This window comes from Rhea americana, unplaced genomic scaffold, assembly GCF_003343005.1.
Source record: "Rhea americana isolate MKP2758 unplaced genomic scaffold, rheAme1 scaffold_11, whole genome shotgun sequence".
Classification (NCBI taxonomy): Eukaryota; Metazoa; Chordata; class Aves; order Rheiformes; family Rheidae; genus Rhea; species Rhea americana.
This window is the reverse complement of record NW_028185150.1, coordinates 8347005-8359195: the sequence shown is the minus strand read 5'-3', so window position 1 is coordinate 8359195 and position 12191 is coordinate 8347005. Positions and strand designations below refer to the sequence as shown.

Genomic DNA, 12191 nt, shown 5'->3' with positions numbered 1-12191 from the left:
CATTTACTTAATAGAATAATTCTTACTAAAATCAAATCAAGCTTAGATCAGTTGACACTGTTTTCTTGTTYTTTTTTTTTTTTTTTTTWTTTATGATACACTGGATAATTTAATGGAACCTAAAGTATTTAAGAGCTATTATTTTAAATGCTGTTTTGTGAATTTTTGTAATTAAATTTCATCCCCATCTTAATGTTGACATTAATAGCAAGTAAAAATCATCTAATAAAGAAAAGAATTCTTTTCTATTTGTTGCAGCATTAGATAAAGATATAAAAGCTAGCAATCTGAACAATTGCATGTTAAGCCATGAAACTGCTTCAGTAAACTAGCACAGGCATAGGATTAAATGAGGGAAGAAACTGAATTATGAGTTCTGGCATTAGACTCTCAAGGGGTATAATCCAGAAAGGTTAGATAGGATAGTAAGGATCATGTCAAACATTGTTCATTCGTACAACCTTTTCRTATGATGACTGTTTAAATGGTTAAGATAGCTAACAAGTAAAGTTAATAAAGAAGTTCCCTCTCAATGGATGCTAATGTCTTAATACAACTGAATATATTACATTTCATTTCATTTCACCATTTCATTTCATTCCACTTCATGTCATTGTTTCATTTAATTTCATTTCACTTTATGTAAAATATTCAGTTGCTGTACACTAGGTGCATTGATTACTGCAGTAGAGATCAAAATGTTCCTCTGACTTGCAGCAAAGATCTGGCTAGTTGAATGGTTTTCATTCTGTAAAGTGGATTTAATACAGCCCTTGACTGTCTCACCACCAAATACATCAAAACGGTATCACATCTTATCTGCTGCAGATCAGTTTGCAGTCTGGACATGTACAGTCCATGTGTAGTTCATATATAGCTTTTGCAAATATTTAGGTTATTCCACCTTCTGTGGTGGACCAGCACTGGCCCGTTCCCACCAAATGCTTGGACAGATGATCAATGATGCTGCATCTTGAAGAGTGGTGTGTCCATCACTAAGGACTGATGACAACCCTTCTCTTACCCACTCTGGTTGTTTTTCTCTACAGCATCATCATGACAACGTATCTATATTTTAGTGATTCTGCCGCTTTGTTTCTTTTCTCTTGCATTCCTTTCCAGTGGTCTTCCTGCAGAGAGGTGGACTAACAGCCCAACTGAAATAGGCCATAAGTACATTAGAGGCACTCAAGAGCATACAATGTGTTCCCAGCAGTATATATTTAAAATACATTTATTAATTTGTTAGAAGAAAAATCCTCTGCCATAAGTATACTTCTTAAGACAAGAGTGTTCTTTTTAGGGGGTAGGTATGTCAAATCTAGAAGCACATAATGAACAAATAGCAGTAAAAGACAAACGAAATACTGTCGATATTTACTTTCTGAATGCCAGGCCTGTGCTGGACTAAAATATGTGTACAGTTTAGTGTATAGAGAGTAACATCAGAGACTTGACTCAGCTGTCCACTGCAAACAAACTTCATAGCTCACTGCAAAGGAGGGTGAAGAACTGAGATACTTCTTACTTTAGTACAAGAAGTGGCACTTCAAGACAGTCACTGAACTATGTCTGAAGTTGCCACAGAGTGAAGAAAATCTTCAGGCTTTACCTTAGCTAAAAGTTTCCATAATTTCTGAAATACACATTTGTGACAAACTTTGACTCTAAAGTTCTTGGCTATGTAATAATTACCTTCTTAGATAACCTCTAAAATTAGAGGTAGCAGTGTTTTCAACAGTATGAGGGGAAAAAAAATCTTTTTTTTTCTAAGTTCAAGATAGGGACACTTATCTATGAATTATTGAATAAATATGTTTTCCCTTCTGTGTTTGATAGCTTGCAATTTTGCATGAAAGCCTTGGCATTTCACTCACGTCTGTTGCTTATTTCTTGTGGTACTTGACATTTCTCAGAACAATTTTCACCTTTTTAAAGAAATTGGTACAATTTTCATGTTTATACCTGGATTGATTTGTTGGAAAAATGTACTCCTAATGAAATAGAAGGGTAATAATGGAAGTCTGAAAAGGAAAGTTGTCAATTATGCTCTTGTAAGATRTAACAAAGATATACAAGATGAGGCAGAGAACAGAAAAGAGAACATAGGTCCAGTCATAGCTGAAATTTCAACTGAAAATTGAAATATTTTCAGAACATTAGCTGCATTCTTGGTTGATGCAGATTGGTAAGAGAGATACAAGCATTTGTGCTCTAACAGCTCTTGTAAGGATTGTATTGACTTTCTCACTCCCACGGGTCCCACTGCTCTGGGCTAACTATGTAGCACTTTGTTAGGTCAGMAAGTATTTTGGGTGTAGCCTAGACAAGTGGACATTTGTTGAAAAGTTCAGTATAACTGAGATATTATCCATGAAAGTTCATCCTAGGATCTGGAATGAAAAGCTGCCTAAGTAGGAGTAGGATAAAGCTGGTTTTGAACAACTTACTTCAAACCACGTCAGAAGTGAAAATAGCACCACAAAGGTATACTTCATTTCTTAAAGGAAGGAACTGTGGAGGAGGAAATAGGGTTATTTCTTTACTAGCAAGAATTCAATGCTTTCCACTTTATACAGAGAATTTTTTAATAAGGAGCTTAGAAATGAGATAGACCAGGTGCAGGAAATTGAGGAATACCCGTAAGGAAATATAAGGAAAGGTAAGAGTTCTTTGCATGGAAAGTGTACTAGCTATACTGAGAAACAGCTGTGTCCTGAGGGGTAGCAAGCTGCAGCTGAGTATCAGTGATTCTTGCAGTTATTGTGGTCTTTAAATATGTAAGAGGAGCAAAGTTTGTAGGAAGAGGTGACAACTTTTTAGAGCAGTTGTGGTGAGCTTACTTTAGGAAAGTAAGTGCCTTTATTTGCTGAGGATAAGATGACAGCTTTCTCTAACGCGTGTTTTTACCGGTACTTCTCATTGCCTTCTTGCAGGTGACCAAAACGCATTTTCTTCGCACAGTGTGTGAGTAGCCCCATCTACTGGGTAATGTAAAATCACAGCTCCTTACTCCTAAAAATTATACAAGAAATTATGAACTCTCTGCAATTAAAAATGTCCCAGAGAGTAAACTGGCTTTGAACCGCAGGCAGTCCTGCCTGACTGCGAGGGGGAATTTCTTCCCTGTGAGAGTGACGGAGCACTGGCACAGGTTGCCCAGAGAGGCTGTGGAGTCTCCTTGTCTGGAGATCTTCAAGGCCCACCTGGATGCAGCCCTGTCTAACATGCTSTAGGTGACCCTGCTGAGCAGGGAGGTTGGACTAGATGATCTCTGGAGGTCCCTTCCAACCTTACTGAWTCTGTGATTCTRTGAATTGTCTGACATATAATAGAGCTAACTAGCATATGAAATGATATACAATGAACAAATATGTTGCTCCTGTGGAACTTAAATTAGACTTCAGTGAACAAAGTCTAGCATTTTCAGAACATTTCCGATAATTCAGAATATTTAAAAATAATTCAAATAATTAATTTAAAATATTTTTAAAAGTTACATATTTTATACTGTGTTACAGTGAAGCCAAGAGATGTCTGGGCTTTGGTCTCTTTTTATTARTTTGATTACCAACATTATGCAACATAGCCTTTGTCAAGTACTGCCACAAAGTTGTTTTGCAGGATTTTAAAATTCAGTATAAAGTGCAAACAGTCCAAATGTTAAAGTGTATTAGCATAAAACTCTTCTACTTTTGGTATTCTAGGGCAAATCCTTTTAGCTTTCAATTCTGATCMTTTTGATTTACATTTGAGAGAAAGAAAAACTATACAGCAATGAATTTCAGTGGTTGTCCTTACCATAGTTAACAGAAAATATTACTGTTCAGAATTTGTTTAAAGTAATTCACCTTTTGCTTTGTTTGTAAATTATCCATGATGCAACTATGCTTCCAATAAACCCACTAGCATAGACTCTGGAAAAGAAAACATACGCACTTTAAATGCAAAGAAACAATTTCAATATTAAAAATATTAGGCCTAGAAGTTTTGGAGGATCTGAAAAGATTAATAGCAGCCTAATCAAAACTAATAACAACCCTACATAAGCTCTGGCTTTGACTCCTGTAGAATATAATCCAGGGGTCTAAAGGTAAATATCTTTATCCAATATGTGATAAAGATATTCTTTAAACAAGAAACATCTCCTTGAAGATATATTTTTCCCTCTAAGTTTCAAATTTCAAAGCATTCARTTTTCCTACTTCCATATTATAGATAAATAGGGAGTAATCATGCCTAAGTCCATATTTTCCTTGGCAATGGAAATAATTAAATGAAGACACAAGATGATAGAATTCAGAAAGGAAGGACCTTGATCAAAACTGGGCAAGGGGCAAAAGGACCAGAACCGCTGACTAATTTCTTTGCACCACTTCATTGTAAATGAGGTTAAGAAGGCTCCCAAAATGGAGTCAAACTTAAGTGTTTGCTGAYACTCAAATTGAAGTGTCAGCAAACAGCATAATAACATGAACAGGAGGAAACTGCCAGGTTCAGGCAGTATTCAACCAGGAGATTCAAAGGAACTAAATATAAAATTACTGAAATTTACTGGATATTGGGCTAGTTAGATCTTTTGTTAGATCGCTGGGCTAGTCTTAACAGGTCTAGCTCATGGTGCTGCTAATGCCAAGGTCATGTGTTCAATCCCCATATGTGCTAAACTGAGGGTTGGACCAGATGATCTCCAGAGGTTCCTTCCAACCTTACCATTCTATGATTCTATGATAGTTCTTCATCTATAAAAGAAAGGAAAAGGCTTAGTTTAAGTCTTCAGTTATTACTCTGACAAGATTAGGAGAGTCTCCTAGTACAGTCCATCTTTTCTTTCTCCTTCAGCTGAATCCTGCATACTTATGTGCTCCCTTTTGGGGATCTAGCAATTCAGCTAATGTGTACTCATGCACATCTCCACACCATCAGTGATCAATATAGAGAATTGGYTGACTGGTAAAAACTGGCTGCCAGTGTATGTATGAGCTGCTTTTATTCCAGCCCATGTACCAATTATGCAGCATTACAATAACATGATCTACCAGATACAGTGTGTCCATAGTGATCTACTGACTTTATTGTATCATTTACAGCATAAAATCAATATTCTCTCCATATATTTACTTTTAAAAGGTAAAGACAAAAAAAAGTCATTCATTTGGGATTGACCTATAAGCATTTGATATGTGATGGCTGTCTACCAGGTCAAACATTATTAGCCAGTCAGGTACTTCTTATCTAAGCCTTTAAAAATGAACGTAACTCTTCTTTTTAAGTATAAATATCTTCTATTTTGTCCAAAACATTTTAAGCAAAGAGTGTAACTTTTATTTAAACAAACAAAAGCTCTATTGTTATAATTAGTGGTTGTGGGACAGACCTTGCTTAGCATTAACTGGTCAAACAATTACTATATTTTCCTCTGGTTCCCTCCAGCTCCCTCTCTCCATGGGATGTTCCTGCTGTCCCTTTAGACAGATACTCCACATGAAGATTCCCAGATTTCCTTCTGTAACCTCCTCTCTCTATATATTGCTTGTAGAGGCAGCCCAGACACCCAGTTTTAGTCAGCTACGGTTTAGCTGTCTAAAACATATCCCATCGAACTTCAATCAGATCTATACCTTAYGACTCAAAATCCTGGACTCTTTTGTTAGTCAGGAACTCTTTTACGTTATCACAGTACTGTCATTTTTTAAAATATCTTCAAAATGTTTCTTAAAATGAGTATAATTTTGAAAAGATTTAAATGGCTGTGTAAGCTTTGCTGGCAGTTAAGTAGTAACAGTAAGTAGTTGTTATAGTAAGCAACAGCAAATTGAAATTCTTCATTAATTCTAATTCTGTTTCTACTCCAGAAGCACACTGGAAAGTGCTTTTCCGTTCCAGGCTGTCTACCCAAGGTCCACCTCTGAAATAGGGATCTTGCTCCAGGGCTGGTATCTCTCTTACTCTTCTTTTGTTTCATTAGCAGCCTAAAAATATCAATTATATTATTAATAATTGCCAATGTAAATATTTTATAGTTCATGTGCATTACTTATGAGTGCAAAGTTTCTGTGCATTAACTCAGCATAATAATTGTTGTGTTAATGTTTGTGTAGGGGAGATAAGGATTTCAGGTAATTTGAGGGATATTTGCTTTGAGATCCACAGCAGCAATATGTAAGGGGCCTCATTGCACCATGGTTCACATTGTGTTGCTTAAGTACTTTTTTGGGTCACTGTTGTGAGGAAAAATTCAAATCACCTCGCTACTTCTTGTCTGCCTTATTCTTTGATGCAAAGAAATGAGATGATATTTCACTTCTGGCCTACCACTTAAGTAGGAAATATATGTATCCCAAATATTAGCTACATGAACACTTTGCCTCTACTTGTAAAAGGCATCMATGGCCATCATACGTAAAAAGATTTGTAGGTAAATGAAAAATAAGTGCATATAAAGACCAAATAGAACATTAGAGCTTTTACATACAGAAAAAGATACAAATCTATAATTTGCTAGTTAAGAAGGTTCTACTATTCTTAAAGTAAGTATTCTTAGTGCTAGTATAATATGTATGGACTGTGTGTAACTCTGTATGTAGTTCCTATTGAGATCTGCTTTTTGGGAAAAGGCACACGTTTAGACATGTCACAGGATATAACCCAGAACAAATCTTAAATCCCTGAAGAACAGTTWGGAAAAGAAAGGCATTTTTCAATAGCTTCCTTAAAAACATGTCAGATGTCATTTTAGTTTATTACCTAGATTTGTGATTTACTCTTCTTCATGACTTTGTCTGGAAGGTGGCTTGTCTTCTCAGAGCATGTATCTTTTCCTGGRTCTGCTGGGGGTTTCCAGTAAGTGTTTAGTTATATAAGGGAAGTACTGAGTTATAGCACAGTAACCTTCCTAAACTAAAAATTATTTCAAATAGAATTGCACAGCCCTCCTCCTTTCCTTGCATAAGCTACCAAAGCCACATATTCTGTGTTGCAGAATCAGAAAAAAAACAAGCCAAATATTTGAAAAAGATTTCCTGCTAGTTCTCTCAGAAGTGCAGAATGATTAAATTAATCARTAATTAAACTAATGCAATGTACATATTGAAGGACTTTTACATACTGTTCAGGGTTGCCTCTCTCCAAACCCTACAGACATATTTACTGAAAATGACAGAGATATCAAATAAAAAAGCACAGTGGGAAGTAAATATGGAAGCTATGTCTTAACAAACCATGACTCCGTCTTAAAATTCATATACCAATTCATTAAAATACACACAACTCTAGCTGCTTCATGGGTAGTTTGTGGCAGGGCTGCATATTTCCTCAGTCAAAATATAAGCATGAATCTAAATGCCTTTTTACTGCTACTGTATTTCCTTATATTCTAAAATCAGCTGGTTCAGGATAATTTAGCTTCCCTGAATTGACAAGAGGTTTTCTCACCTGTCAAGGCTGCATAAAGACARTCCCTTTTAATCCAGTTGGGGATTTCCCCTGTCTGGATACAATCAAACACAATCTTCTCTGTTTCAACATATTCTAATTCAGACTTTGCTCTCCCAAGATTTCTGAAAAGCTTTGTCAAGAGTTGTGTCCTGTCATTGTCCAGAAAATGAACAGTTTGTTAGAAATAAGTAACTTAAACTACAACAAAGAGTATGAGGAAGAAGCATCCTGTAAAAATGTAGGAAGAAAGAGATGGTTATGGTGTAGCACACACTTGACAKCTAAGCTTATTTCAGTATATTTCATAATACATTGGATAAAACTTGTATAAGCCAGCTGAGCTGAGAAAATTTTCTGCTCTTCTGTAGATAGTTTCTCTGAGTTCCTTGATTTTTTTTTCTTTCAATAAAGCTACATTCTGCTTTGCTTTTTACTTATAACTATGCATGGAAATTTTAATAGCATTTATTAAAATGTATTTTCTTTGTGTGAAAACAACCAATTACTTTTCTGCATTATTTCTATCTTTGCTTTATTAACTATCTAGTATACCTTTTGTCATCCGTGGGTTCATTTCCATAACATACTTCATAGGGGAGAATGTCAGCCTGAGCWTTATTAAAGGCTTCTTTCCGATCAGTCCTTTCATCCTTGTTCTTCCGGATCTGCTGACTGATGTACTGTTGTGCCTCAGGAACATCACAGTATATGTTGTGAACCTGCGATGGATCAAAAATTAGATCATATTTGCTGCAAAGCTGGTACCTCTGTTTGTAGTTCATGTGGTTCAGAAATCAACTGTAGAGACAGCAAAAYATGTATTTTTTCACAATGCCATTCTTATGATTCACTAATTTATCTTTTAAAATAATGCTAATTAAGCAATGTGATGATCTAAACAATTTTGTGTAGGCTGAATTTCAGAGGAGATTTATCGTTCTTGAGTTCAATAAGGTATTCTAAAAATTTCAACTATAGCCTTTAAGTGAATGTAAACAAACACATCCATCACAAGTTTACCTATTTTTAATGTAATAACAGTGATTATAGTAAGTAAAAAATAAACTTTTAGAAAACCTGGCAAATCATTTTCCATCTTTTTAATGACCAACTACTTACTTCCTTGACAAGAGTTTTCAAAAATATCAGCATTGTGATTTGAGGTTTCATTTCTTTGTTATATCTTCTCTCACTTTGCAGAAACTCAGCGACTTCTTTCTCTCGTTTGTCTAAAGACTCTTGTATCTTTTGCAGTATGGTGCGTGCTTGCCAAAGATATCTCTTTTCCATGAAGCACTCAGGCTTCATCTCTTCATCAGCGACCTAGGAGATAACAAAAATATATTTTACATGTATGTTAGACTTTCATTCCTTTCATATGAACTTTCCAGGATTTTAATGAGTGAGCTAGAGCAAAAAGGAGAAAAGCAAAAGGAATATTGAAAAAGGCCCCAACATTTGGAATGTAGGCTCACAATTCAGAGAAGGAGATTTTTTAAAGATTCCTGAAGTAAACTTTACACTATCTAATATTACAGTGAGGACACTGTTGCAATATCACTGGGAGAATCAGAATTCAGAAACTGCTGTACAAAATGCAGAGTGTAAAAAAAAAAATACTTAACCATACAAAATTGCAAACTACAAAACCATACTAAACTAAAACCATGTTAATTAAAAGCAAAAACACAAAGACATTTCTTTTAATTTCATAAATGACTGTTTATAGCTATAGCTCTTAAATCACATTCTAAAATACCTGAAATTTTATTGCTATCTCTACAGTCTTTATTCTTTTCACATCGTATTTCTTATTTATGAAATAAAACTGAGAAATCAGACTTCTATTATTTCATTGAAAAGATGTAAATAGTACAGTCTACTAAATAGTCTAAAAATGAAGACCATACATTTCTGGATGGCTGTGCCAGAATCTAATATTTATAAGCTACAGATAAAGTAAGGAAAAAAAAGAGTAATTTTTACAGAATTATCTGCCAAATGGAATAACTCTAATAAAAACTACTGTTTGTCTGCATTATAATAATGGATACAATAATAGATTATAAATATAAATATAATATGTATTTAATATAAAAACTTTTAACTAGATAATCATAGCTTAAAATATCATAAAAAATTTTCTCATATAAAACTTTACTAACACTAATTTGGTCCATTTCTCATTCATTGTACACTTACCAACACAGATAAACTATCCATTGAATAACATGAATAAATACTTTATTTAAGTTGACCTAATGTTTTAAAAATCTGTAAGGCAGTGTTAGGGCACCTCTGTATGTGTTTTCTATTATGCATATTTTTCTTCCCCCATTTCAAATAGTGAAAAGGTTTTACCTATACTACAGAAGAGTTGTTCTCAGACTATCATATATCAAATCAAATATAAATAAATGCGATAAAAATAAATATGGAAATATTTTAAAACTTAGGAGAGTGGAAAGCTGATACATTTAAGAGGTATCATCATGAAATGAGTGCCTTTCCTTTATACAGGTATGCCTGAGATTAGCTAAAGAGCCTGTCTGCATGGCAAGGCACATCTTCCCAAGTGTGGTATGTACTCAGCACTCCGGGTTGTGAAAGAGCAAAGTGATCAGCAACAGAAGAACTTTCTCGCTGGGCAGTTAGGGAGCCTACAGCCCWGTAGTGGAGCACTCCTAGAAATCCCTGAACTCTGCAAGTAAATAAACCCTGGTCTAAAGACACACCAAAACAGAAAATACTARAATAAGAGACATATACCATTGTATATTCTGTATATAGCTATTCTGTATATACTATAGCTAAAAGCTAGGTAGCCTTGAAACACTTGCATACATAAACCTCTCAATAAAGAATCAGATTAAGATGAGAAACCCATGGTACTGAGGGAGATGGCGGATGCTGTTGCCAGACCACTCTCCATCATCTTTGAAAGATCATGGAGAACTGGAGAGGTGCCTGAGGACTGGAAGAAAACCAGTGTCACTSCAGACTTCAWAAAGGGCAAGAAGGAGGACCCAGGCAACTASAGGCCARTCAGCCTCACCTCCATCCCTGGAAAGGAAATGGAACAGCTCATTCTGGATGTCATCTCCAGGCACATGGARAAGAAGGTGATCAGGAGTAGTCAGCATGGATTCACCAAAGGGAAATCCTGCTTAACCAATCTGATCGCCTTTTATGGTGGAAGGACTGGCTGGGTAGATGAGGGGAGAGCAGTGGATGTTGTGCACCTTGACTTCAGCAAGGCTTTGGACACTGTCTCCCACAACATCCTCCTAGGCAAGTTCAGGAAGTGTGGGTTAGATGAGTGGACAGTGAGGTGGATTGAGAATTGGCTGAAAGGCAGAGCGCAGAGGGTTGTCATCAGTGGCGTGGAGTCTACTTGAAGGCCTGTGACCTGTGGAGTTCCCGAGGGCTCAGTACCTGTACCCATTCTGTTCAACGTATTTGTCAACGACCTGGATGAGGGCACAGAGTGCCTCCTCAGCAAGTTTGCTGAGAATAGCAAGCTGGGAGGAGTTGCCGATACACCTGAGGGCTGTGCTGCCATTCAGAGACCTGGACAGGCTGGAGGTTGCAGTGGAGAGGAACCTCCTGAGGTTCAACAAGGGCAAGTGCAGAGTMCTGCACCTAGGCAGAAATAACCCTGTGCACCAGTACAAGCTGGGGGCTGACCTGGAGAGCAGCTCTGCAGAGAAGCACCTGGGAGTGCTGGAGGATGACAAGTGACCATGAGCCAGCAATGTGTCCTTGTGGCCAGGAAGGCCAAKGGTCTCCTGGGGTGCATTGGGACGACTGTTGCCAGCAGGTCAAGGGAGGTGATCCTGCCCCTCTACTCAGCCCCCGTGAGGCCTCATCTCAAGTCCTGTATCCAGTTCTGGACTCCCCAGTCCAAGAGAGACATGGAGCTGCTGGAGAGAGTCCAGCGTAGGGCTATGAGGATGATCAGAGGGCTGGAGCACCTGCCCTACGAGGAACGGCTGCAAGAGCTGGGCCTTCATCTGCTGAGAATGTTAGAAAGTTGTCTGGACACAGTCCTGGGCAACATTGTTCAGGTGACACTGCCTGAGTAGGGAGTTGGACTAGATGATCTCCAGAGGTCCCTTCCAACCTCAGCCATCCTGTGATTCTGTGATTTTCATGTTATAACTCAGTTCATAGTATCTGAACAATAAATATTGATTTTTGCAGGAAAATATAGGTTAGAGGAGGGTTAAGAGAAGGAAAAGGAGAAACCAAAATTTCATAGATAGTATCTTCCTGAATAACAATTAGTTTCCAAAACACAAATCTTAATACACTAGATTTTGTTTCTGGGTAAAAGGTAACACTATTCATGTAACATTCATTACTGTGATGTTTTAATCATTCATCACCACCATTCTCAAGCCACATATATATTTGAAGAAACACAGTTTTTACTGTCAGGTAGTTCACTGGTTTATTTTAGCTTTTACTGTGTGAGTGAGCCTGACTGCTCAGTTACCATTTTTGTACTCACCTGTGCTACCTTTAATTCTAAAACCACTGACACATCTGCCTTTTCTTTTTCTGTCTTTTCAGATTTTTTCTGAAGAACTTTTATCTGGAAGTTCACAAGGTCATACACTTTGTCCACATATAGATTGATGTTTTGAAGTTCCTGCAAAGCTAAATTGAAAACAATAGAAAAAACAGGCAAGAACGGCTGAAGAATTTCTAATATGTATTTGCTAGAACATTGTCCAGTTAACCAAAACTTT

General features: G+C 36.7%; 1 protein-coding gene across 1 annotated transcript in view; it reads right to left on the bottom strand.

Moving 5' to 3' along the window:
• The window catches only part of LOC146601082 (uncharacterized), a 50405-nt gene that overhangs the window by 12743 nt on the left and 25471 nt on the right, over positions 1-12191 (bottom strand). The window contains exons 10-13 of the mRNA XM_085312308.1: positions 11951-12099; positions 8557-8760; positions 7990-8156; positions 7435-7586 (exon numbers count right to left, since the gene is read on the bottom strand). Coding sequence (XP_085168434.1) covers positions 7435-7586; positions 7990-8156; positions 8557-8760; positions 11951-12099 — 672 coding nt within the window. The remainder of the gene's footprint in view (positions 1-7434; positions 7587-7989; positions 8157-8556; positions 8761-11950; positions 12100-12191) is intronic.